The following is a 21,907-nucleotide window of genomic DNA, read 5'->3' on the forward strand; positions in this document are numbered from 1 at the left end:
TTAAACAAAGGTCAACCCCTACGTGCACTGCCACCCCCATCACCCCACAGCTCATCCCAGGACAGACCTCACACCCCTGCGCACCCACAGGGCGAGCTCAGCCCATCGGTTTGCCCCACCGAGGCTGAGCAGAACTAGGGGAGGGGGGGGATTTCATCCAAGCAGAACCCCCACTTCAGCACAGCCCTTTTATTTTCCACCTCTGTGGCTGTGGAGAAGGGAGCAGCCGTGTGCCAGGCCGGCACAGCCCAGCCAGGCTGCTGGGTGAGGGCACAGAGGCGTTAGCTGAGCCGCGGAGCCGAGCGCTTTATTTTTAGGTTCAGTTTAACAAGTATTAATTAATAAGAGTGTAGCTGCTAATGCTGAGATGACACAAACGGCGTTGCCTGAAACGAATGCTCGGGACTCGGGATTTACAGCCGGGTGGGTTCACGGGGCGGGGGGTAAATCATTGCTCAAACTGCAGGGACAAGCTACCGCCCAGCCGGGCAGCGGCCGTGCCGCAATGGGATGTGCTGGGGGGCTCCAGGCTGTGCCAGGGGCTCAGGGCTCACTGTGCAGTGCCAGCTCGTCCCTCCCCAGTGAAAGCTCCCAGGAGGTTTGGCAAAGCATGGCCTGTTTTGCTCTCTCCCTCCCCAGGCTGAGCAGGTGCCGGGTCGTGCCCCAGTCACTGATTTATCGGCCCAGTGAAGATGAACTTGGGGGAAAAATGAGACCCAATGGACACCCCAGGGCTCGGGGGCAGCTCTGGGGACGTGCTTACCCCTTGCAAGTGGGGCTCTTAAATCCTCCCAGAGAGGCAGATGCTCGGCCAGGCTGGATCCAGGTTTTCCTCCTCCTTCCTCCTTGCAGCAGGCAGGAGGGAGCTGCTCCCTGAGAGCTGCTGCCCTGAACCACCAGTCGGGATGGAGTGCGGGTGGCTGGGCACATGCCAGTGTGAACTGGGCACATGTGTGTGCTGGGAGTCAGGGAGCTGCTGCTCACTGCATCCTCCCAGTGCTCACATCACATCCTCCCAGCACTCACATTGCATCCTCCCACTGCTCACACTGCATCCTCCCAGTGCTCACCGTATCCTCCCACTGCTCACACTGCATCCTCCCACTGCTCACACTGCATCCTCCCACTGCTCACCCTGCATCCTCCCAGTGCTCACACTGAATCCTCCCAGCACTCACATTGCATCCTCCCAGTGCTCACACTGCATCCTCCCAGTGCTCACCACATCCTCCCAGTGCTCACACCGCATCCTCACACTCCACACGCTGCATCCCCCAAGTGAACAGGGGGTGGGATGCTGGGGTGCTGCATCAAGGCTCAGCAGCGCAGGAAGACCCCCCAGTCTGGGGGTTTGGGTGCCCACCAGCTCCACCCTGGTCCCTGGGGCTGAGTGCTTGGTCGCTGCCACCTGTGGTGGTGATCAGATGGGAGTTAGAGCAAATCATTCAGCCCTCCTGTCCAAGCCAGCAGCTAACCCAGTGCCGGGGTCACCCCTGCCCACACAGCACCACAGAGCCCTGACACCCCCCCTCACCACCCCACAGGGACTCACATGAGAAATCCTCCCCCACAGCCATGCCAAAACCACCCACGGCACCCAGGCCCAAGGTGCCTTTCCCTGGGCACAGCTGGGTTTGGCAGGGAGGGCTGGGTGGGTGGGCTGGGGGGCCGTGGCGGGGGTCCCTGCTCGGGCTGGTGCCCCTGCTGCCAGGCTGCTCTTCAGCCTCTCCGCTCCTGTCATGGAATTTTAATTTAGTTAGTGGAGTTCTTTAAACAGTGTGAACTTGCTAAGTGCTTTGCATATTTTATACTCATGAGTAACATTTATCAAACAGAAAGTCCAATTAATCAAAGAGGGGAGCTTTTGTAACTCGGAGCAGTTTGCATTCTCCCTCTTTCTCCCTGATGTGAGCTTCTCTGGCTCCCACCTCTTCCTCCTCTTCCTCCCTGCTGCCCTGTACCTGCCGTGGAGCTAGAGCAGCTTCACTGTGTGCTACACACATGTACATCCTCTCCCTCTTCCCCCCCACACCATGCACACCTACATAGAAATGGGGTTTATGTACTGAGATATATTCTTCTCTGTGTGTGTGTATGTGCATATATCCACATGCATCTGTGTGTATCTGGTGTGTAAATACCTCTGGGTGTGCACATATATGCTGTATACATATATGTACATATATACCTATAGGTATAAGTGGCCCATTTGCACTGTGTGTATGTACACACCCATATACAGACGTTATACACTCAGTATTATACACAATGTATACACATATATACTATATCCTCTACTACCTGGTGTACAGCACACACAGTTTAGAGTACATAGCCTGTATTACACTATACATAATAAATGCCTTTTATATATTTAGGGCTGCTGGGGAGTTTGGGCAGGGTCAGTGATGCTTCAGCCTCCCAGTGAGAGCCAGTGGGTGAGGTGGCTCACCCACTGGTCCCCAGCCCCAAGCTGTGCTGGGCCAGCAGCATCACTTGTCCAACTGAGTCTGGGTCTGGGGACAGCGAATGGTGGCAGGTGATGGGGACACGGGAAGCCCTGACAAGCCTCCCAGCCTGTGTCCCTTCTCCTTGCTGGGTGCTGGGGATGAGAGATGGACCAGGGGTTGCTTTTGGGACAAAGGGAGGCTGGGCATCCCCAGGACACGTATATTTATTGCAAGGGAAGCGTCACCCAAGCCATGATGGGTTTTGGCTCTGGAGACCCCAGGACAATGTGGGGTGAAGCCTGTGTGGGTGCCCAGCAAAGGGCTGGCCCGGCTGCTGGAGGATGGGAGGTGACAGAGCGTGGCTGGTGCAAAGGGACCCGTGTCCCTGCCACCCCGCTGAGCGCCTTGGCAGCTCTCGGTGAGCGGGGAGGAGCCCTGACCTAATTTATTCTGACTTCCCAAGCCTTGGCCATGGCATGGCAGAGGTGGCTGAGGGAGCTGGGCACACGTGGGCACAGGGGCAGGTTTGGCCGAGGTCAAACCCTGACACCTCGGCGGAAGCAAACGAGGTGGGAGCATCCTACACAGCTCCCAGCAAAGGACCTCAGGGCTATTGCCAGGGCCTCAGAAGGTTCATTATGTTATTAATTGCCATTAATGGCAGCAAACAGCCCAGACCCAGGTTAAACCCCACCGAGGAGAGGGCTGTGCCGGCACCGCAGGACCTGCCGTGCAAATCACCTGCGACAACATGTGCCGCCCTGGTCACCTCTTCTCAAAAATGATAGTGCAAAATTAATTAGAATTAATTAATCAGAAAAGGGTAATAAGGGTGATTAAGCACCTGGGGAAAAGGGAGGGGGGAAAAAAACCCCTCAACCCCTATATATTCCTGAAGAGCGATTGCGGCGCCGGTGATGGCCGTGAAAGGCAGCGAGGGAGCGGGAGGAGTGTGTGCAGGGAAACAAATGGGCTGGAGAAAGAGGGTCTGGGGGTGGGGAGGGGGGGTGTTTTCTGTCTGGTCACACAAGGAATTACCCAGTGACAAGATTGAAACCGGTCAGAGGAAAAGCATTTCCCGGCAGCAGCGACGGCGGGGAGGCAGCTGAGCCGAGGAGGGGAGCAGGGGGTGGGGGGCTCTGCAGCGCAGCTGGAGCTGCTGCAGGTTTGGCTGAGCACAGACTGGTCCCCAAGGTCGGACCTGCCCTCAGGGGAGAGTGGGACTGGACAGGGTGTCCTTGGTGATGGGACCCTTCTCCCCAGCCCCTTGCTGGGAGCTCAGGAGCACGGGGAGCTGAGGGGGCACTCAACTGGTTTCTTGTTCCCTTAGTTTTTCAGCCTTGGTTGTAGTAACAGTGTGGAGGCAAAGGGGGGGTGTTTGCAAGTGAGGTTGGTCCCTGGGTCAAAGCAACTGCCACAGGTTTCATGGAAATCCCAAGGGGCTGATGCAGAGCCCCAGCCCCCGAGGAGGACGGGATCAGCATCCCCTCCCTGCTGCTGTAAAGGGGAGGCTGGAGGAGGTGGCTGGGTTCATGGAAAGGGGCTGCAGGAGCCCTGGTGCAGCATGGGGGCAAGAAGGGAGGAAAGTGTCCCTTTTTTTGGGAAGCAGGGGGACCAAATACTGCAGGGTCCCGTGGGTGGCATGGATGGGATGCTGGTGCCCCATTGGCCTGCTTGAATACCTGGGCGATGGCCAGTGTGCTGCAATGTCCACTGCTGACTCCAGTGAGGGGAAAACAGGGGGGCTTTGGTCATTAAGGTGCCCCCAAACAGCACCCTGGGAGCAGGTGGGTGCTGGGGCCCTGTGCTCAGCATCTCCTCCCCAGAAACCCACAAAAATCTGGGAAGCAGAACAGGACTTAGGCAGGGTTTCTGCACTCAGAGATGCTCATGCTGCACCCCGAGCTCCACAGACAACTAAACCAGGTGCCCCCAGTCCCCAGCCCCCATCTCGGGTCATTGACACCCCCAGCTCGCTTGGGTCCTTGGGCAGGGACTGGGGGGACATGGGTGCCCAAAAACCGTCCTGGGGTGGCAGCTGCTTGCCCAAAGCTGGGCTCTTCCTTACCTTTTCACATAGGCACTATGGAATGATGGCAAAGGGCTCCAACTGAGGCCACATCCTGACGGTGCCATGGATTCTCAGGTGGCTGTGGGGCGAGCAGCTCTGTTTTGTGGACAGTGGGTCCTTGCTGGGGCCATTAGGACATTTTTGGGGTGTTAGCGGGTGCTGGGTGGGTGGGAACCCCCAGTGCCCGTGCAGCGTTGACCCTGCTGCTGCTGCTGGGTGATTTCGAGCAGATTTGGTTCCTGTGGGGTTTGTGAGAGTTGATGTCAGGAGGTGATGGGGGAAGGGTCCGTGTCCTGCCACGGGAAGGACTCGCACCCCGTTAGGCTCCGGAGCCCTCAGCAGCCTCCGGAGCCCTCAGCAGCCTCCGGAGCCCTCAGCAGCCGCCTCTCCTCCGGGACACGGCCGAGCAAGCCCCGTTTTGTCTCTCCCCACAGCGACCCCGTTCCAAAAGCCTCGGGCGCTCCAGGTCCCCATCCGGGGGGGGTCAAACCTGCCCAGCCTGGAGGGGGGATACAGGCAGGAGGTGACGGGGTGGGCTTGTGCTCCCTCACTGGGGAGGGTGGGAGGGAGGCAGCTCCCCCTCCGGCAGCAGCCCGGGCGCCGAGGGTGCGAGGCAGAGAGGATGCCACAGCTGTAATGAGCCCGTCCGGCCTCAGCTCCGGAGGGAATCGGGGCCGGCACCGGGAGCGGCGGGACCGGACCCCCCCCCCTCCCCCCCGCAGGGTAAGCGAGGGGTAAAAAAGCCCGGGGGGGGGATGGGGAGGGGCAGGTGCCGGTGCCGGGCTGGGCGCGGGGCCGGCTGCCGCCCCCCCCCCGCTCCCCACCCACCCCCCGAGTTCCCGCCGCGGTGGCGGCGCAACGGCGGGACAACAGCGCCCCCGCGCGGCCGCGGCGGGACCGGGCGGGACCAGGACAACGGCAACGGCGGGAGCGGGACGGGGCAGCGGCCGGGACGGGGCAGCGGCCGGGACGGGGCAGGCGGGCAGCCCGACCCGGTAACCAGCCCTGGGAACCCTCGTCCTGGTAACCCCGACCCCGCCGCCCTCCCCGGCAGCCCCGGACCCCGCCATGCCGGCGGCACCGGGTCCAACGGGCTCCTGCCCCCCCCCCGACCCCGCTCCCCCAGAGCCCCGCGGGGACCCGGGGCGCGACCCCCGGGCGGGGAGAGGCACGAAGCCCCGCTGGAGCCCGCGGGCAGCCCCGGGGGGCCGCTGGTGGCGCGGTGCGGGCACGTATGGAGGGTGCCGGACCCCGCCGCGGGACGGGACAGGCCCCGTCCTGCCCCCGGCCGCCACCCGCGGCTGCCCCGGTCCGTCCCCCCGCGGACACCCCCCCCCGCCCCAGCCCCGTCCCGCAGCGCCCCCCTGCGGACAGCCGGTAGGAGAGTTGGCAGGGCCCGCCCCCCCGCGGTGACGTCACCCCGACGTCACCGCCGAAGCCGCCCTCTGATTGGCTCTCGCGGCCGCCCGTCAGGGCGGGGGACGGGGCAGGAGCGCGGCCGCCGGCGGAGGTAAGCGGCGGGGAGCCGGGGGGTCGCGGCCGGGGCCGGGCACCCCTCGCCCCTGGGGCTGCGCCGCTGCCCCGTGCCCACAGCGGCGGGAAAGGCCGGGGGAGCTGCCGGGGCCGGGTCCCGCCCCTCCCACCGGCCTCCCCGGCAGGGCCCCACGCCGCGGCCATGGAGGGGCCCGGCCCCCAGGGGGGGGAGCGGGGACAGGGGCAGGAACCAGCCCTTCGCAGACCCCCGAGCGGCGCTGGTGTAGCAACCCCCCCTCCCCGCCCCCGCCAGCCTCCATGGGACCCCCCCCGTGAGGGTCCCCCCCTTCCCTGGTTGGCATAGGGAGCCCTAGGCCCGCACCCCCCCCCCCTTCCCTGCCGCCCCCCAGGGTTTGGGGAGGGGGGTGACCCCCCCCCACACACACACATCGGGGGCAGGGCCGCCCTGAGCTGCTGCCAGGGGAGGGGGGAGTACCTGCCTTCAGCGGGGAGCTGCCGCCTCTCGGGGTCTCTCAGGGCTCCGGGGAGATGCCGGCACTGGGGTGCACACTGGGGGGGTAGTGGCACCCCGCTGGGTCTTCTCGAGCTGTGCCCGTGGCCTGCAACACCCTGAAAAACATCACCGGGGGGTACCCAGCCGAACCGGGGAGTGAGGAGGAGGGGGATGCTGCTGGGAGGGGGATGCTGCTGGGAGGGTGAAGCGGAGTCCCAACCCATGAGATCAGACGGCAGCGCTGCCTGCAGCAAGGCCAAACCCTTCCACACGCTGGCTGCCCCCCGTGACACAGCCTCCTGCCACCTCCAAGCTATGAGGCAGCACCAGCTCCCACCCCCCACCTACCCCAGGAGGGTGCCAGCGGGGTTGGGGTGGCTCTTACCTCTGGCTCCACTGGGGCTGCTGTCAGCCTTGCTCATGCTTGGCACTGGCAGGACCGGAGGGGTGATTCAGGACTAAAATCCCATCTTCTCTTCCCCTAGATCACAGCACAGGCCCCTTCCCAGCTTCACTGAGCCAAACTGGATTTCAACCGGTGATCTGTGAGGTGAGATGCTCTGTCCCCAGGCTGTCCAGGACCACGTGGGGCCACCAAAACCTGCCTAAAGCAGCCATAGAAAAGGTTTTGTGTCTAATGGGATATTTGCCAGCAAATTCAAGCCACGAACACTGTATCTCTCTTTATTTCTAAAGGTGTTTGAAGTCCTTGAATTTACCCTTTGGCCACCTTAAATCTAGTTTCTAATCCCCAGCGCAGTTAATCAAATCCACAGTGGTTTGAATTATGAGATGGCTGGGGGGGGATTGATAGCTTGTATTGCTGATTAGACCTTGACTTTATTATATTGCAAATACCCAACTTACCGTCACGGTGAGCTCTGCAATCCTCAGGTAGGTGCTTAGGATAACTTCCAGCAACTCCAGCTGGAAATTGGAGGTGACCAGAGCTGTCACCACAGATAAACACGTTAAGGGAAGGAAAGAAAAGGCAGGATAGGTGGAAAGGGTGGGTCAGCCTTAAAGAAAACATATATAAAAATGTAATTGGGTGTATTGCTGAGGTGTCCCTGCCCTAGAAGGGGTTTTGAGCTCTGGAAAACACCAGGATTTCAATCTTTGTTCCTCCTTGCTCTCAGTTAAAGGTTTTTAAGGTTTGAAGTGGCCCCAGGGAGGAAAAAGGGGTGATAAATAGAAATTTGGGCCCTCACAGAGCTGGTGCCTTGCCTCCCTGGTCTCTGGGGGTGGGCTTTGCACCCACGGCTCCTTCAGACCTGACGGGTGCTTTCTCCCACTCTCGGAGGAGCAGCGAGTCCTGCGTGGGCACGAGCCCCCCCCCCCAGCCAGCATGACGAGCGAGGTGGTGGAGAACGAGTTTGAGTTTTACTCCAAGGCAGAGAAGTACTGGAAGGATGTGCCCGCCACGGTGGATGGCATGCTGGGGGGCTACGGCCACATCTCCAGCATCGACATCAACAGCTCCAGGAAGTTCCTGCAGAGGTTTCTACGGGTAGGTTGGGCCCCAAGCCCCTGTTGTGCTCCCCAAGCCCCATCCTTCTCCCAGCATGGAGCTGGGCTCTTCCCTCTGAGTTGCTCTGTGGGATCCACCGTTGCACGCGTGCTGGGAGAGCTTCGCCCTGCAGTGTTGCCCCTGTACCCCAGCCCCGTCCTTCGTGGTTGCCCCGTTTCTCCTCTGTGGTTCCCTCCTGGTGGGATCAGCCCTTGGTGGGTGTTGTTCCAGGATGGGCCCAACCGGACGGGGACGACTCGCGCTCTGGACTGCGGGGCCGGCATCGGCCGGATCACCAAGCGGCTGCTGCTGCCCCTCTTCAAGACAGTGGACATGGTGGACGTGACAGAAGACTTCCTCACCAAGGCCAAGAGCTACCTGGGGGAGGAGGGCAGGCGGGTGCGCAACTACTTCTGCTGCGGCCTGCAGGACTTCAGCCCTGAGCCGAACTCCTACGACGTCATCTGGATCCAGTGGGTCATCGGTGAGGGTCGCTCAGCTTCTGGTGGGGGGGCTCACCAGCCTGTCCTCCATCTGGCTTCTGAGGGGCAGGTGCTCCATGCACCAGGGAGAGCTTGAGGTCTGCATTAAGGACAAGCACCATAGTGTGGGTGGGAGGCTGGGTTGGGGACCTGCCCTCCGTGGGCACAAGGACATTCCCCTTGGAGTGTTGCCTCCTCAGAGGTGTGGGTTGGATGGAGTTGGAGAAAGCCAGTGGGACACGAGTTGGAACACTCCCAAGCTCAAGCTTTCCCCTGCATCCAGAGGGATCCTTCCCTCATATCACATGCTGTCTGGGGGGCGGATCCTGCAGTGGTCACCCCGTGCCCTATTAACAACCGCTCTGTCCCTCCAGGACACCTCACAGACAACCACCTCTCCGACTTCCTGAAGCGGTGCCGTGCCGGCCTGCGACCCAACGGCATCGTGGTCATCAAGGACAACATGGCCCAGGAGGGTGTGATCATGGACGATGTGGACAGCAGCGTCTGCAGGGACCTGGACGTTGTCCGCAAGATCATCCGCCGGGCTGGGCTGCACCTGCTGGCTGAGGAGCGCCAGGAGAACTTCCCTGACGAGATCTACCACGTCTACACCTTCGCCATGAGATGAGGGCGGCTGGTGGCAGGGGAAGGTCTCTCCAGGGCCAGGACGCTGGTTCCTGCTGGGGTTGGGAGGGCCGTGCCTTCACCGTGGGGCGGCAGACGGCGGCGAGGGCGGCGCGACTCCCTCTCTCTCCGGGGCTGGTGGCGAGGAGGGGGCTTTGTCTTCCACGTTGCTGCTGTTTGTGAAGAGGTGTTTGCCAAATACAGTTTCCTGCTGTTGCACTTCTGCACGTGGCCTTTCTTGGCGGCAGCGTTGGTTTGATGCCACTTTTGGGGGGGCTCTGAAGGGGAGCAAGAGTTGTCTCTGTGCTCCAGGGGCACCAGCAGGTCACTGACCCACAGCCACACAGCTCTGGGCTGCCTTCTTTGCTTGGGTGGTGGACCCTCTCCTGCCTTGAACTCAGTGCTGCTCACAGCAGTGAGCTGTGTAAGGCCAAGGGGAGGAAGTGCTGCTGTTTCCCTGTGAGGGATTCTGCTTGGGGGGGGCCTCTAGACCCATGAGCAGCACTCCCACCTGTGCAGCAAGAGGTGGACATAATCCTGAGTGCCCTGCATCCTCCTCTCAGGATAGGGATAACACACAAAAGCCTTACCCACCCTGGGAGGGAGCTGGGTGTAGGCATTAACAGGGAACCCCCTCTGAGCTGCTTCTGCCCCCCCAGCCGTTACCACACGCTCACGGTGCTGCCCAGCATCTCACAACCACTGTGACCCCACGGCTGCTCCCCCGACACCCCACAGCATCACCCTGCTTTGAACATTCCCAGTTCCTCCCTGGCTGCTGCGTTGTGCCAAACCAAACCCAGCACAGCCAACACAGGCACAGCCACTTGACAGGTCAGTGAGCCCACACACAGGTCCCAACCGAAGCCTGTCTCTCCAGGGGGGCTCACACATGACCCTCCTCCATCCCCACAGGGTCCTTTCCTCTGTCCCATCCTCCTGCAGAAGAAACAAGCCCCTTGTCATTAGTACAGCCTGGTTTAATTGCTCACTTCCCTCCCCAGATGCCAGGGGAGCATTTGATCACAGTATTCTTTATTGTTAACACCAATTTCATCCAGATGCACAGCTCCAGTTCCATGGAGTGGGAGAAGGTACAACAGGGATGCTGCCAGAAGGGCAATGGGGGGCACACAAGCCCTCTGCAGCCAAAGTGCCCCTGGATCCCAGACCCACCTGCCATACAGTGTACCTGCTCACAACAGAGTCCTCCTCATCCTCTTCTGCAACGGGCACAAGCTGGAGCTCAGGAAGTTCCATCTCCACATGGGAAAAAGAGTTCCTTACTATGAGGGTGATGGAGCCCTGGGATAGGCTGCCCAGAGATGCTGTGGAGTCTCCTCTGGAGAGATTCAAGGCCTGGCTGGACGCTGTCCTGTGCAGCCTGCTCAAGGTGACCCTGGTCTACCAAGGGGTTGGAGTAGATGGATCTCCAGAGGAACAGGGGCACAAGGCACTCAGCAGTTGGCAGTTCCTTGTGCAGTGAACAGGAAAGTCAAACATCCATTGTTCTGAGAGACCAGCCCCTCTGAGATGCCCTGTGCCAGGAGGACAGGGTGCTCCCAGCAGAAACTCAGAGGTGCTGTGCAGCCAGCTGCCACTCCCCAGCCCCACATCCCTCCCCCCACCAAGCTCCTGCTTTCAGGGGCCCAGGTAAGGAAGACATCCACATCCACGTGGAGATGTTGGACCTGCCTCCCTCCAGCAGGGCAGAGGCAGGACACCAGGACACGGATGCCAGCACTCTCCTGGCACAGGGAACACCCCGAGGTACATCAGGACTCTGCTGCTCACCTAAGGCACTGCTTCACCCGCTGCCCCAGACACAGCAGGGCTGGGAAGAGCCTCTCCAGCCACGCCACCCCACCAGGCCTTTCTTTAAAACACACCCCCCAGTCCTGCACCCAGCCCCCAAATGCCCAGGGTCTCTCCTTCACCCCCAGGGAGCTGCAGGGCTCTGCCCACCTTCCTATGACACACCCCAGAACAGAGACCTCCAGACATGAGTGTAGTGTCACACCCAAAAAGGTACACCCCCCAAAACGCAGCAGAGGGGAGCACCACGGGCAGCACTGACCAAGCTACAGACATGGGGGCAGCAACAGCTCTTGCTGCAGAGAAAACTGGCCCAGAGCAGAGATTTTGGCAGTTGCAGGTAACACCATGACCATGGAGGCAGGGGGAACAGAGAGGCACAGCCAGGCTCAGAGGTCCTCGTGCCCAGCAGCGGTGTGGTCAATGAGGAGGTACCACTTCAGCCTGTCTGGAAGAGGTAGAGCCTTGATTTTGACATCTACTGGCCATGGTTTGAGGCGCTGCCGGATAAACACCCTGCAGAGATGTTTCAGTGCCTGTGGGGAGCGCTCCAGCTGCTTCAGAGAGCAGAAGAGAGTCCTGATCTTCTCCCCATGGTACCTACAGCCGCTGGTGTTGACCTCAAAGTTGCTGGGAAGCTGGATGGCTTGTGAACTGGCCATCATGAGCTCCAGCAGAGTCTGCCCCTTCTGGATGAGGTCTGTAGAGAAGCTGTCATCTTCAGAGACGCTGAGGTGCGAGCAGAGGCACTCGAAGACGATGTGGAAGCCTGACCAGCACGAGGGGCCGTGCAGGGAGCAGTTGTAGGCAGCACCTGACTCCAGCAGGAAACGCAGCAGCGGGAAGTGGCGCTTGAAGTTTTTGAAGCAGAGGTGGGTGAGGGACTCAGGGGCTGGGCACTCGCTGGGGTTGGCACCGTGAGCCAGCAGCAGCTGCGTGACACGGAAGCAGAAGTGGTTGATCACCTGTGCCTCCTCAGTGTTGCTGCACAACATCTCTCCCAGCAGGAAGATGACGTAGGTGAAGACTGTGTCACCATCTTTGGTGGCGGCTCTGACATCTGCACCTGGAAGGAGGAATAGGGAATGTAACTGGCACTGCAGACAATAAAGGCCAGGACGATGTTATGGGGCTACTGGGTGTTACTCAAGTGGGAATGTAATGGAATTGGGAGGGCAGTGCCCAGACCTGGACAAAGAATCAGGCAGCACTATGCCTGGAGGGACTGTGCATGGAGAGGGGAGGAGGCTGCCCTCACCTCCTTCCAACAGGAGACAGATGCTCTCTGTGTTGTGGATCTGGACCCCGTCACTGCTGGCCAGGGCGTGCAGCAGCGCTGTCTTGCCTGCAACAGAGAGATGGGTTGGTCAGGTGAAAATAAGGTGACACCCAAAAAGGCAGGAAGGAAAACAATCCACCCACCAACCAGCCAGCCAAATACAGGGCAAAATAACCCCTCCCTGTCTGACAGGGTCACGCTGTCCCTGTGAGGGTGACAGGCTGCAGGGCCAGGGGCAGCCCCAGCAGGCACGTGTGCCATGGCAGAGCGGTGCTTAGAGTGCACCACAGGGCAATGGAGGCACATCCCCATCTCCTGCAACTACACAGAGCTGGGTTTGGTCACCTTCTGCACTGGACAGAGCCAAGACACAAGGAGAAAGCAGAGAGCACCAGGGAGGTTCTGCAGCCTGCACTCAACTCCCAAACCAGTGTGCTTACAACCAGGGAGCGCTCGTAGCAAGAAGGACACAGATCCTGTGCCCTTCTCTAGCCCACCCAAGAGGCAGCATGGGGAGCACAAGGGTTGGGGAGCTGGATGGAGCACACAGACCGTTTTTGTCAGCTGCATTGACATCAGCCCCCAGCTGAAGCAGCCGCTGGAGGCACGGCAACCGCTCAGGCTCCTCACTGGCCAGATCAAGGGGACTGCTCTCATGGATCTGCACAGAGAGAGAGAGGGAAAAAACACTGCTCAGCATTAAAGTCAGTCAGCTGCTGCTGCTGAACCCATACCCAAAAGCCCAAGTGGACTTTCCCCAGTGTAACCATAGTTTGTCTACCCCAGCCTCCTCCCACCTGCTCCACTGCAGGGGCAACTCGAACTACCACAGCATGGGAGCACCACGCACAACAGGCCCAGGAGGAGGGAAACAGGGAGGGCTGCTGCCCCCTCACACCCATCCCTGGCAGTTAAGGCTCCACTCAGCCCTGCCCAGCCCATACCCGGTCTCTGCGGTTGATGTCAGCCCCGTGGTGCACCAGGAGCTCCACCATATCCGGCTGGTTGCGGAGCACCGCGATGTGCAGGGGGGTGTAGTAGGTGACTGGATCTGAAGACAAAAACACACAGTCAGAGAGAACCAAGGGCTTCCCCAGAACAGCTGAGGCTTGGTAAGCATCCAATGGGGCAGCTGGGGCGGGCCCTGAGAGCACAGCAAAGCCTGGGAGAAGGGGGCTGGCACAGACACCTCGGGTCCTGCTTTTGCAATGGCTCCACCTCTGGAAAACATCCTCAGAGGTTCAAACTGCCCCCCACCTCTGGAAAACATCCTCAGAGGTTCAAACTGCCCCCCACCTCTGGAAAACATCCTCAGAGGTTCAAACTGCCCCCCGCTTCCCCAGCCATCCCCACAGCTGGCTCTGGACAAGGGCTGCCACACAGCACACCCACGCTACCCCAGCAAAGTGGGGGTCTGAGCTGGCAGCACCCCCTCTTTCTGCCTCCCAGGGCAGCTTCTTACCAGCTGGTTCTTCCTGGCCAGCCCAAGAAAGAGCCCAGGCCCAGCCCCCTCCTCAGCAGCCTTACCTTCAAAGCTGAGGTCAGCTCCAAACTCCAGGAGGATTTCTGCAGCAGGGACGAGCCCCAGCTCAGTGACCTTCAGCAGGGCATAGCTCACAGCTTCCTGATAAAACGGGGAGTGGGTCTCCCTCTCCAAGACTCGTCTCACAGCTGAGAGCTGGTTCCTGTCACTGCCCAGACAGGCAGGGCTTGGGACACACAGAAACAATCAGTTATTCACGTGAGCAGCACATCAGCTGTGTTTGCAAGGGTCAAAGTAGCACCAGGAAGGGGGGGGAAGGAAAAAGCAAGCCTTGTCTCTCTTTCTGTTTCATATCCACCAGGTCTCAAACCTGATGGCTAATGGGAACACAGCTTGACCCCAGTGTAGGTTCTATTGCTAGGTGTCAGGCAGAGGGGGCTGCTCCTAGGGAGCACATGTAGCCCCTGGGTTTGCACTGCTCCACTCCCCTGCTCACAAATAACTGCAGCAAGAGGAGGGTCTGCGGGATGAGCTGCTCACTGTGACCGGGGTTTGTTGCTGGGCAGTGCTGTGCCTGCCCTCAGCTGCACCACCCCCTAAAACACCAGCCAGGGAGGGGTTAGCCCCAGGTAGTTACCTCTCGAGGCTGCTCTGCCGTTCCTCATCCTGTATGGCCAGCACCCCCAGGATCTCATCTACCAGGGGCTGATACTCGAAGATGATCCTGCGGAAGCCGTGCAGAAAAGGCATCGTGCTCTGCTCTCCACACAGCCTGGCCGGGGGCCTCCAGCATGGCAGTGGCGTCTTCCCCCACGCAGGACTCGGCAGGCACACCCTGGCACTGCCCTGCTCTCCAAGGCCTTCCCCCTCCTGCCCAAACAAACAAGCGTTTCTAGCAGGTCCACACTGAAAAACACCCCTCAGCCAGCCCCCTTCCCCCTGCCCCCCCCCCCTCCTTCCTTAGGAGCTTCTAACAGGCAGCGGAGCCCAGCGCAAGGCTCTCCCCCCGCGCACCACGGAGGTGCATCCCCATTATCTCCTGCACGCAGAGCCGGGCACGGGCGGTTATCCGGCCGCAGGGAGAAACCCGCCGGGCGGAGCCCGCGCTCGGGGCCAGCCCCGGCCGCAGAGACTCTGCCTCAGGCCCCCGCTCGCCGCCGGGGCCAGGCGGGGGGCGGCCAGAGCACAGAGGGGCTCCGAGAGGGGGGCCCGGAGCAAGGCTGCAGGCCCGCACAGGCCCCCAGAGCAGGCCCAGGGGCCGCACCCCCCATCCAAGCGCCGCGGGGGGATGCCGAGAGGCCCCTAAAGCCCCCCAACAGCGGGAGGGGACAGGCCCAGCGCCCGCGGGACGAGCCCTGGAAGCCGCACAGGAGGGACGGGACCCACCCCGCCCCGCAGGCCGCAGCCGCCGCTCCCCTCAGCCCCGCAGCGCGGCGCAGCCCCCTCACCTGCCCGGGCCCGGCCGGAAGCGGAAGCAGCCGGTTGTACCCGGCAGGGAGGGGGCGGGAGGGGGGCGGAGCCTTAAGGGGGGGCGGAGGGGGCGGAGGGGGGCCGGAGCCTCGTGTGTGGGGTGGGCGGAGCCTCGCGGAGGGGGCGGGGCTGCGGAGCGGCCGGCAGGGGGCAGCACGAGGCCGGGAGCGGCGCGCGGAGGTGCGGGGCGGCGCGTGCAAACCCCGCCCCCCCCCACCCCGCTCCCCGAGTTGCGGCGGCGCCGCCCTCGCGCACACCCGCGGCGCGCGCCCCGCCCCGCCCCGCCCCCCCCCCGGAGGCGGGTACCCGGCATCCCGCCGGCATCATCCCCTCACCCCCCCCCCCAAACTCCGGTGCCCCCGCAAGGCCTGCGAGCCCCCCGCGCCCACCCTCCCCTGCACAGACACGACCCCCCCCCCCCCCCGCACCCCATCCCGCACACCCCTTCAACCCCCCCCCCCCGAGATGCCCCCGGAGCGACCGGGGGCTGTGACACCTCCGCTCCGGCTCTGCCCCCCCCCCCCGCGGGAGTGGGAGGGGGGGAAGGGGGGTGGGTTTGGGGGGGTTGTGGGTGTGCGTGACGTGCCCCGCTCCCCAAACACCGCACTGCCCCCTCGCAGCAGCACCCACCCTGCCCTCCCGGGGGTGCTGCGGGGGTGGCACGGAGGGTGCGGGGGGGGTGCTGCCCGCAGCGCTCCCGGCCGCGCTGCTGAGGGAAGAGCCGCCGGGGGAAGCGTTATCCCGGGGTGTACTGGTGGGATCATCATCATCATCATCATCATCGTCACTCCGGGGAGTCCCCAGGCACGGGGAGCGCCGGGGCCGGCCGGAGCTGGGGCTGCCAGATCTGGAAGCTTCCAGATCTCCATACGAAACGGGGTGCCAGGGTGGGGGGGGGAAGGCACCCTGGTGCCCAGAGCCCCCCCCCGCCCACCCCTGTGGCAGAGCAGGGGGTGCCAAGCCCTTTGCAGGGGGTTCTGGTGCCAGGAGGTGGCACTGATTCAACGCGTGGACCCCCCCCTTGCAGCCCCTGGGGGGGGATTTTGGGGGGCATCATCCCTGTGCCATCCTGGGTGGGGGTGCAAAGAACCTCGTCCGAGCACCCCGGGCAGGGACCGGAGGGGAAAAGCAGCGGGAAGAGGATATGGATTTCTCCCTCTGCATGGAGGATGCTCGATGTTCTTACAAGCCAGCTGCAAACCTGGCGGGGGGAGGGACCCCATGTTGGGCTGGCTGGGGGGGCCGAGACCCCCGCTGGGTGCCTCCTCCATGCCACCGGCAGCTGGGGGAACCCCGCATCCTCTGCAGTCCCAGTAAAACCCGAACCCTCCATGGTCTGACACAGCCCTGGACCAGTCAGTCGCTGTCCCCAGCTGCTTGGCCCCAGTGGAAGGTCCAGCCCTCCATCAGACACCGCTCTGGGTTGGGGGGGGGATCCCCCCTGTGTTCCCCACTGCTGGCTGGGAAAAGAGGACTGGCAACCCATCACCCCATCACCACCTCTGACCCCAGGAGCTGAGAGGGGACCCCAGGCTGCCCCAACAGGCTGTGCCCCTAAGAACCCCACAAAGCCTTTCCTCCCTCCTCAGTAACACCCCCCCCTGCCTGCAAAGGAGGTTTTGGGGGTGCAACGCGGAGCCAAACCCACCGAAATCAGCCCTGGGGGGTGTCAAGCCCAGAGAGCCGAGGGATGAAGCCCCTCCCTGGCTGTCAGCACCCTGAAGCCAGCAGGGACCCCGGGCACACGGGAGCCTTTCCCAGGAGCATCCCTGCCCGGCTCCTGCCGTGACCATGCCACGACCCCACAGCCCCCGGGGAGGTGCCTCCCCAGCCCCACTCCGAACTGGTTTTGCAGCTAGACGTTGCTGGGGCGGTTGGCCAGAGCCTTCCAGTGCCCGGCTAAGCTAACAGCCCTGGGACCTGCCCCCTTCCTCCCCATCGGGCTAGGAAGAATGCGAGTTGGCTATCCATCAGGGAGACACAGCAACAGCCAGCCGAAGAAAGAGGGGCATTTTAGGAGGAAAGCCAGGGAAATTTGATCATTAAGAAATCCTCCTGGCTGTCTGGGGGAATTTAATTAAATTGCTGGAAAGGGCTGTAAGCACATCTGGATCCAATATGTGCAGCTTTGATTTTTTTCTTTCTTTCTTTCTTTCTTTTTTTTTATTTTTTTTTTAATTTTTTTTTTTTTTTTTAGTTCACTCTTTTCCCATCTCGTTGTTGAAGGAAAAGGGGGGGGGGGGGGATTGGGGGTGGGGGGTGGTGGTGGGGGTGGTGGTGGGAGGAATAAAAGGGAAATAGCAGAGCCACGGAGTATTGGTTCATCTGGGACTGGGATTCCTGGCAAGGAAAGAAAGAGAGGGAGAGAAAGAGAGAGCAACAGAAAGAGGCAGAAACAGAGGGAATAAGAAAGCTGGGAAATAACAAAAAATCCCAACCCTTTACTAAGGGCCTGGCTGGGGTTTTATAATGCCACCGACCGCAGAGACAAGGAGCCAGGAGGGAACGGGGGGAGCTGGAGGGGAGAGGAGGAGCAGGGGGGATAGCCCAGGGCACGCTGCTCCTTCGGGGTCTGGCAGGGATGGAGGGGAAGGGGAATTGCTCAGCGGATCCAGAAACATCATTCCTGCTCCCCCAGCGGGGTCTGGCACCAGGGAACGAGTCCAGCAAGAGCCCCTGGATGTCACCCCCAGGGCAGTGCTGCCCTGATCCCTGCCAGGCCCTGGTGCCCTCGGTGCTGGGGGCAGGATGGGGATGCTGCTGTCCCCTGCCCTGGGCAGGGTGTGGGGCTGGGCTTAGCTCTGATCTGAGCAGATGGAGGAGGCAGCCCTGCTTCCCCAGCTCTGGGGAAGGGACTGATCCCCAGCCACCCACCCTGAGAGCCGGTGGCTGGGTCCTGGCTGGGCACCATCAAGCCCCCACCATCTCCTTTACTCCTCACTGCCTCCTGAACTCCCAACATCCTCCTTAGAGCCGAGCAGAGGTGCAGCTCCATAGTAAGCAGAACCCTTCCACCCATCAACCCGGGTTAAACCAGCCCAGTTTATCTGCACAATAACACTCAGGGGGCAAGATTTTGGAGACAGTAAGGAGAGCGAGCTCTTGGATCCCAAAAGCAGTGGCATCAGCCCTGAGGATGCTGCACTGCCGTGGCTGGGGGGTGAGCAGGAGGGCTGGGGCTGGCAGAGCATGAGGGGAACATCAGGAAAGCCCTGGGAGGACACAGAGCAACGCTCCCAAAAATCACCTATGGGGTTGGGGTTTTTTTGGGGTGTGGGGGGGTTTATTTTAAGAGCTGAAGGTGAAGGACCAGCAAAACCAAACACACTCGTGCCAAGGGCTGCGAAAGGGCAAAGCTGGCAGGGTCTGGTGAGCCCCATCCTCACCCTCAGAGCCCTGCATGGCCCTGCCAGTTCCATGCCATGCTGGGTCCTGAGCCCAACTGCTCCAGCTTAGCAAAGCCAGGCTCTGAGCACACACCCCCCAAGCTCAGCAAAACCCAAGTGCTCAGTGTCAGGCAACCCAAACCCACTCAGCTTCATCTCCAAACCACTCGTGCTTTGCTCTGTGCGTGGCCAAAAGTCACCTTGCCAGCTCTGAGGTTCAGTTTGAATCACTTAAACTACATTTTCTACCCAAAAAAAGGGGGGAAAAAAGAGAAAAGCTTGCACAAGAGAGTTAGGAAACACCAGGAGGGTGGGTTTCAAACAACTGGGTCTCACTTCGGATGCCTGGTGTGGCTGGCTGAGTTAAAAAAAAAAAGGATGCTGGGGGAGAGGGAGAGAGGAAAAAAAAAGGGCAAATCCTACAGCTAAAAAGGAAATTGCATTAATACAGATTGTTTTATTTAAAAAAAGCAAACCCTGACCTCTACTTCAAAAAAGTCATTAGACATTCTCCTTCTGAAAGGCCGACAGGGGATATTACTGAAAGGCCAGTTAATTTCTCAATGACTTACTGTTCTTGCTCTGCTCATGGAAATGTGTAAAGAGTCGCAGGGTAATTTAAGGCACCCTGCAGAAAGGTGTGTAAATCTTTGCATGTCTAAAGAAACTTTACCAGACCGTTAGGATTGGGAAAAAAGAAAATGCTTGCCCTCTTTCTTTCTTTTTTTTTTTTCTTCTTTAAACTTTCCTTTGGAACTCTGATCCCCTTTGATCATAAAAAAGGTCATATTTCACCCAAAAAAATATCAGCAATCACAGGGCCCGAGGAAGTGCGAACCCAAGGGGGTTTCACCGACGATTATTCCCCCCATTTAATTATTTAATGCCCTGAACTGAGGGAAAGCTGTCTCCCCTGGAAAAGCCAGACAGTTCAAGAATAAGGTCTGGCCCCGAACAAGGAGGAGGAAGAGGGTTATAAATGGGGCTAGGGCTGCTCCATCCCCCCCCTCCTGCCCTCAGCCCTTCATGGGCCAAGCCCAGCTGCCCCCACAGCACACCCCCCCAAAATAATCACAGCAAGATGTTCCCAGTCTCTGAGGCCAAGGGGGAAATGCTGGGGGAAGGACAGGGGTCTGCTGCTGCCCCAGCACTGCCCCCCACCCCAAGCCCTGGCTGGCTGCAGTGTGTTACTTATGGGTTGCTGCCTTCCAAGAGGACATCTCTGTCCGCCAGGTTGGTCCTCCAGCAGTTTTTCCACGGCACAGTGTCATCCCCATCCTGGGAAGGGTCTGTCCCCACAGCCAAAGAGGAGAAGAGCAGGTTAAAGCGGGTACCTGGCCAAGGAGGGGAGGTACAGGGCTGTGCTGGGTCCCCTGGGGCATGGTGGTCCCAGGGGCGATGCCAGTATCTCCCCCCAGAGAGCACGGAGCAGCCAGGAGCGTTGATGGCAACATATCCAATCTATACTCTAATGTATGCACTGAGAGCATGCCTGCAGCGCCCAGCATCACCCTGGCACCACGCACCACCGGGGACCTGTCCAGCTGGGTGCCGGGCAGAGGTAAAACACCCACCCCTGGGGAGCAGCCCCTCGGGAAGGAGGAGCAGAAAGTGATGTGACACCAGCCTCGTGATTCGCATGGCCAAGGGGGGGACAGGACCAGACACCCGAGCTGACTCCTAACGCGGGTCTAGGGCGAAAAAATGGGGCAAATAAAGCAATAAATGGGGCGAATAAGGCAATAAATGGGGCGAATAAGGCAATAAATGGGGCGAATAAGGCAATAAATGCAACCTCCCCAACCAAAAATAAAGGGGGGGGGGGGGAAGAAGGGAAGAAGGGAAGAAGGGAAGAAGGGAAGAAGGCTGGCTTGTTTGCACACTCGGGGAGCCCCCCGCAGAGCTGGAGAGAGCCAAAATCTGCCTTGAGCTACACCCCTTCCAAGCTGGAGAGCTCTGGGAAGCCGCTTCCCCGTCAGGAAGATGAGATTTGGCAAGCGCTGGCTGGCTTCGAAACCCGCACGCCTCCCGACTCCCGAGCAGGGGAAGGGAGAGCAAGGAAAGCTTTCGGCAAACGTTAAACTAACCCAGCCAGGGGTTTGCCTGCCTCGGCCGCGCTGAGCGGGGCTGTTGATGAGCTCAGCGCTGGGCTGCGGCAGCCGATCCTCTGCGCGCAGCCCCGTCCGTGTGTGTGTCTGCAGCGGCGGGCAGCAGAGCACGCTGGAAGCAAGGGGAAGGGATAACAACCGTTAACCTCTTCGATTTCTGCTCATCACACACACACACACACCCCCCTTCAAGCCCAGCCCAACCCTCGCCGGACACCAGCAACCGGCCCCAACCGCTGGTTCTGCCGCCCCCTCCCTCCCTCCCACCGCCTCCTCCCTGCATATCTGTGTATATATGTAAATATATATATATATATATAATTTTTTAAAGAGGAAAAACTGCTTTTTCCTCTCCCGGTGGCTGGTTTTCATTAGGGAGGTTTCTTTCTAACCCCAAGGGAAACAGCCTATGAGTTTTTAACCGTGGTGCAGGACGTAATTATCTCATTAAGGCGAGAGAGCCAGGCTTTTCCCAGGAGATGTGACCTTGCTCCGGGGTTGATGGGGACCCTGGGCAGAGGGGAGGGAAGGGGGAGACTGGAGGTGGAGGGGGGGCCGTGTCCCCCGCTAACCTGCGGGTCACCTCTCCCTCCAGCCCCATTTAGGGCTGAGGAAACCCGGCCCCTCTACAATCCCCCCCCCTCCCCAATCCCTCCCCACGGAGCGCAGCCACTTACACTTGTTGATAGAAGCACTTAAAGCAGGGTTGGGGGGGGAAGATGATGATGTGGATGGGGTAAGGGGGGGGAAAAGCGGGTCTCCCTCCTTCTCAGCCTCACCACCCTCCCCCCCCCTCCCCAACCCCCCCCGCCTTTTCCGAGGCTTGGCTGCCGGCGGTGCTCGGCCCCTGGCAGGGGGGCAGGTCGCCGTGCCGTGGGGGGGGGGGGGAGTGAAGGGGGGGGGTGGGGGGGCGAGGGGCCGCCCCGCTCAGCTCGGAGCAGGGGCGTTTGTTTGAACAGCTCCAGAGCAAAGAGCAGGGGAAGAAAGTTTGGGCTGGGAGCGTGGTTTTTTCCCCAGACGTCAGCACAAGGCGGAACAGGGGCTGGGGAGGGAGCCGGACTCACAGGGCAGCCGTGATTTTTTTTTTCCCCACTTAAATATATATATATATATATATTCTCTCTTTTTAAAATTTTTTTTCCCCCTTTGAGGGGTGGGGAAGGGGGGCCGGGGAGCGGCCCGGCACCTCGGGGTGGGCTGCGGGCTTGGGGTGGGGGGGGGTGGGGGGGGGTGGGAGCC

General features: G+C 60.7%; 2 protein-coding genes across 2 annotated transcripts; one reads left to right on the forward strand and one right to left on the reverse strand.

Annotated features, from left to right (window-relative positions):
* Positions 1-6,005: 6,005 nt before the first annotated feature.
* Positions 6,006-9,346, forward strand: NTMT1 (N-terminal Xaa-Pro-Lys N-methyltransferase 1). The gene is made up of 5 exons (XM_084272469.1): positions 6,006-6,031; positions 6,994-7,058; positions 7,818-8,018; positions 8,250-8,502; positions 8,875-9,346. The coding sequence occupies exons 3-5, from the start codon at positions 7,857-7,859 to the stop codon at positions 9,129-9,131; spliced, it is 672 nt and encodes a 223-aa protein (XP_084128595.1). The 5' UTR covers positions 6,006-6,031; positions 6,994-7,058; positions 7,818-7,856; the 3' UTR covers positions 9,132-9,346.
* A 1,433-nt stretch (positions 9,347-10,779) lies between these two features.
* ASB6 (ankyrin repeat and SOCS box containing 6) lies at positions 10,780-14,454 on the reverse strand (the record flags this gene model as incomplete). The annotated part of the gene is made up of 6 exons (XM_084272581.1): positions 10,780-12,008; positions 12,201-12,287; positions 12,774-12,882; positions 13,166-13,272; positions 13,749-13,930; positions 14,342-14,454. 6 exons carry the CDS (start codon positions 14,452-14,454, stop codon positions 11,332-11,334), a joined length of 1,275 nt encoding a protein of 424 aa, XP_084128707.1. The 3' UTR covers positions 10,780-11,331.
* Positions 14,455-21,907: the final 7,453 nt, after the last annotated feature.

The sequence above is a fragment of the Gallinula chloropus genome (genome assembly GCF_964237585.1).
Source record: "Gallinula chloropus genome assembly, chromosome: 18".
Classification (NCBI taxonomy): domain Eukaryota; kingdom Metazoa; phylum Chordata; class Aves; order Gruiformes; family Rallidae; genus Gallinula; species Gallinula chloropus.

What these genes read in the sequence shown, in the direction of transcription:
- NTMT1 (XM_084272469.1), top strand. Translation starts at nt 7,857, where the DNA reads ATGACGAGCGAGGTGGTGGAGAACGAGTTTGAGTTTTACTCCAAGGCA. An exon ending in TCCTGCAGAGGTTTCTACGG is followed by an intron (nt 8,019 to 8,249) that starts GTAGGTTGGGCC and finishes GTGTTGTTCCAG; the next exon opens with GATGGGCCCAACCGGACGGG. An exon ending in CTGGATCCAGTGGGTCATCG is followed by an intron (nt 8,503 to 8,874) that starts GTGAGGGTCGCT and finishes CTGTCCCTCCAG; the next exon opens with GACACCTCACAGACAACCAC.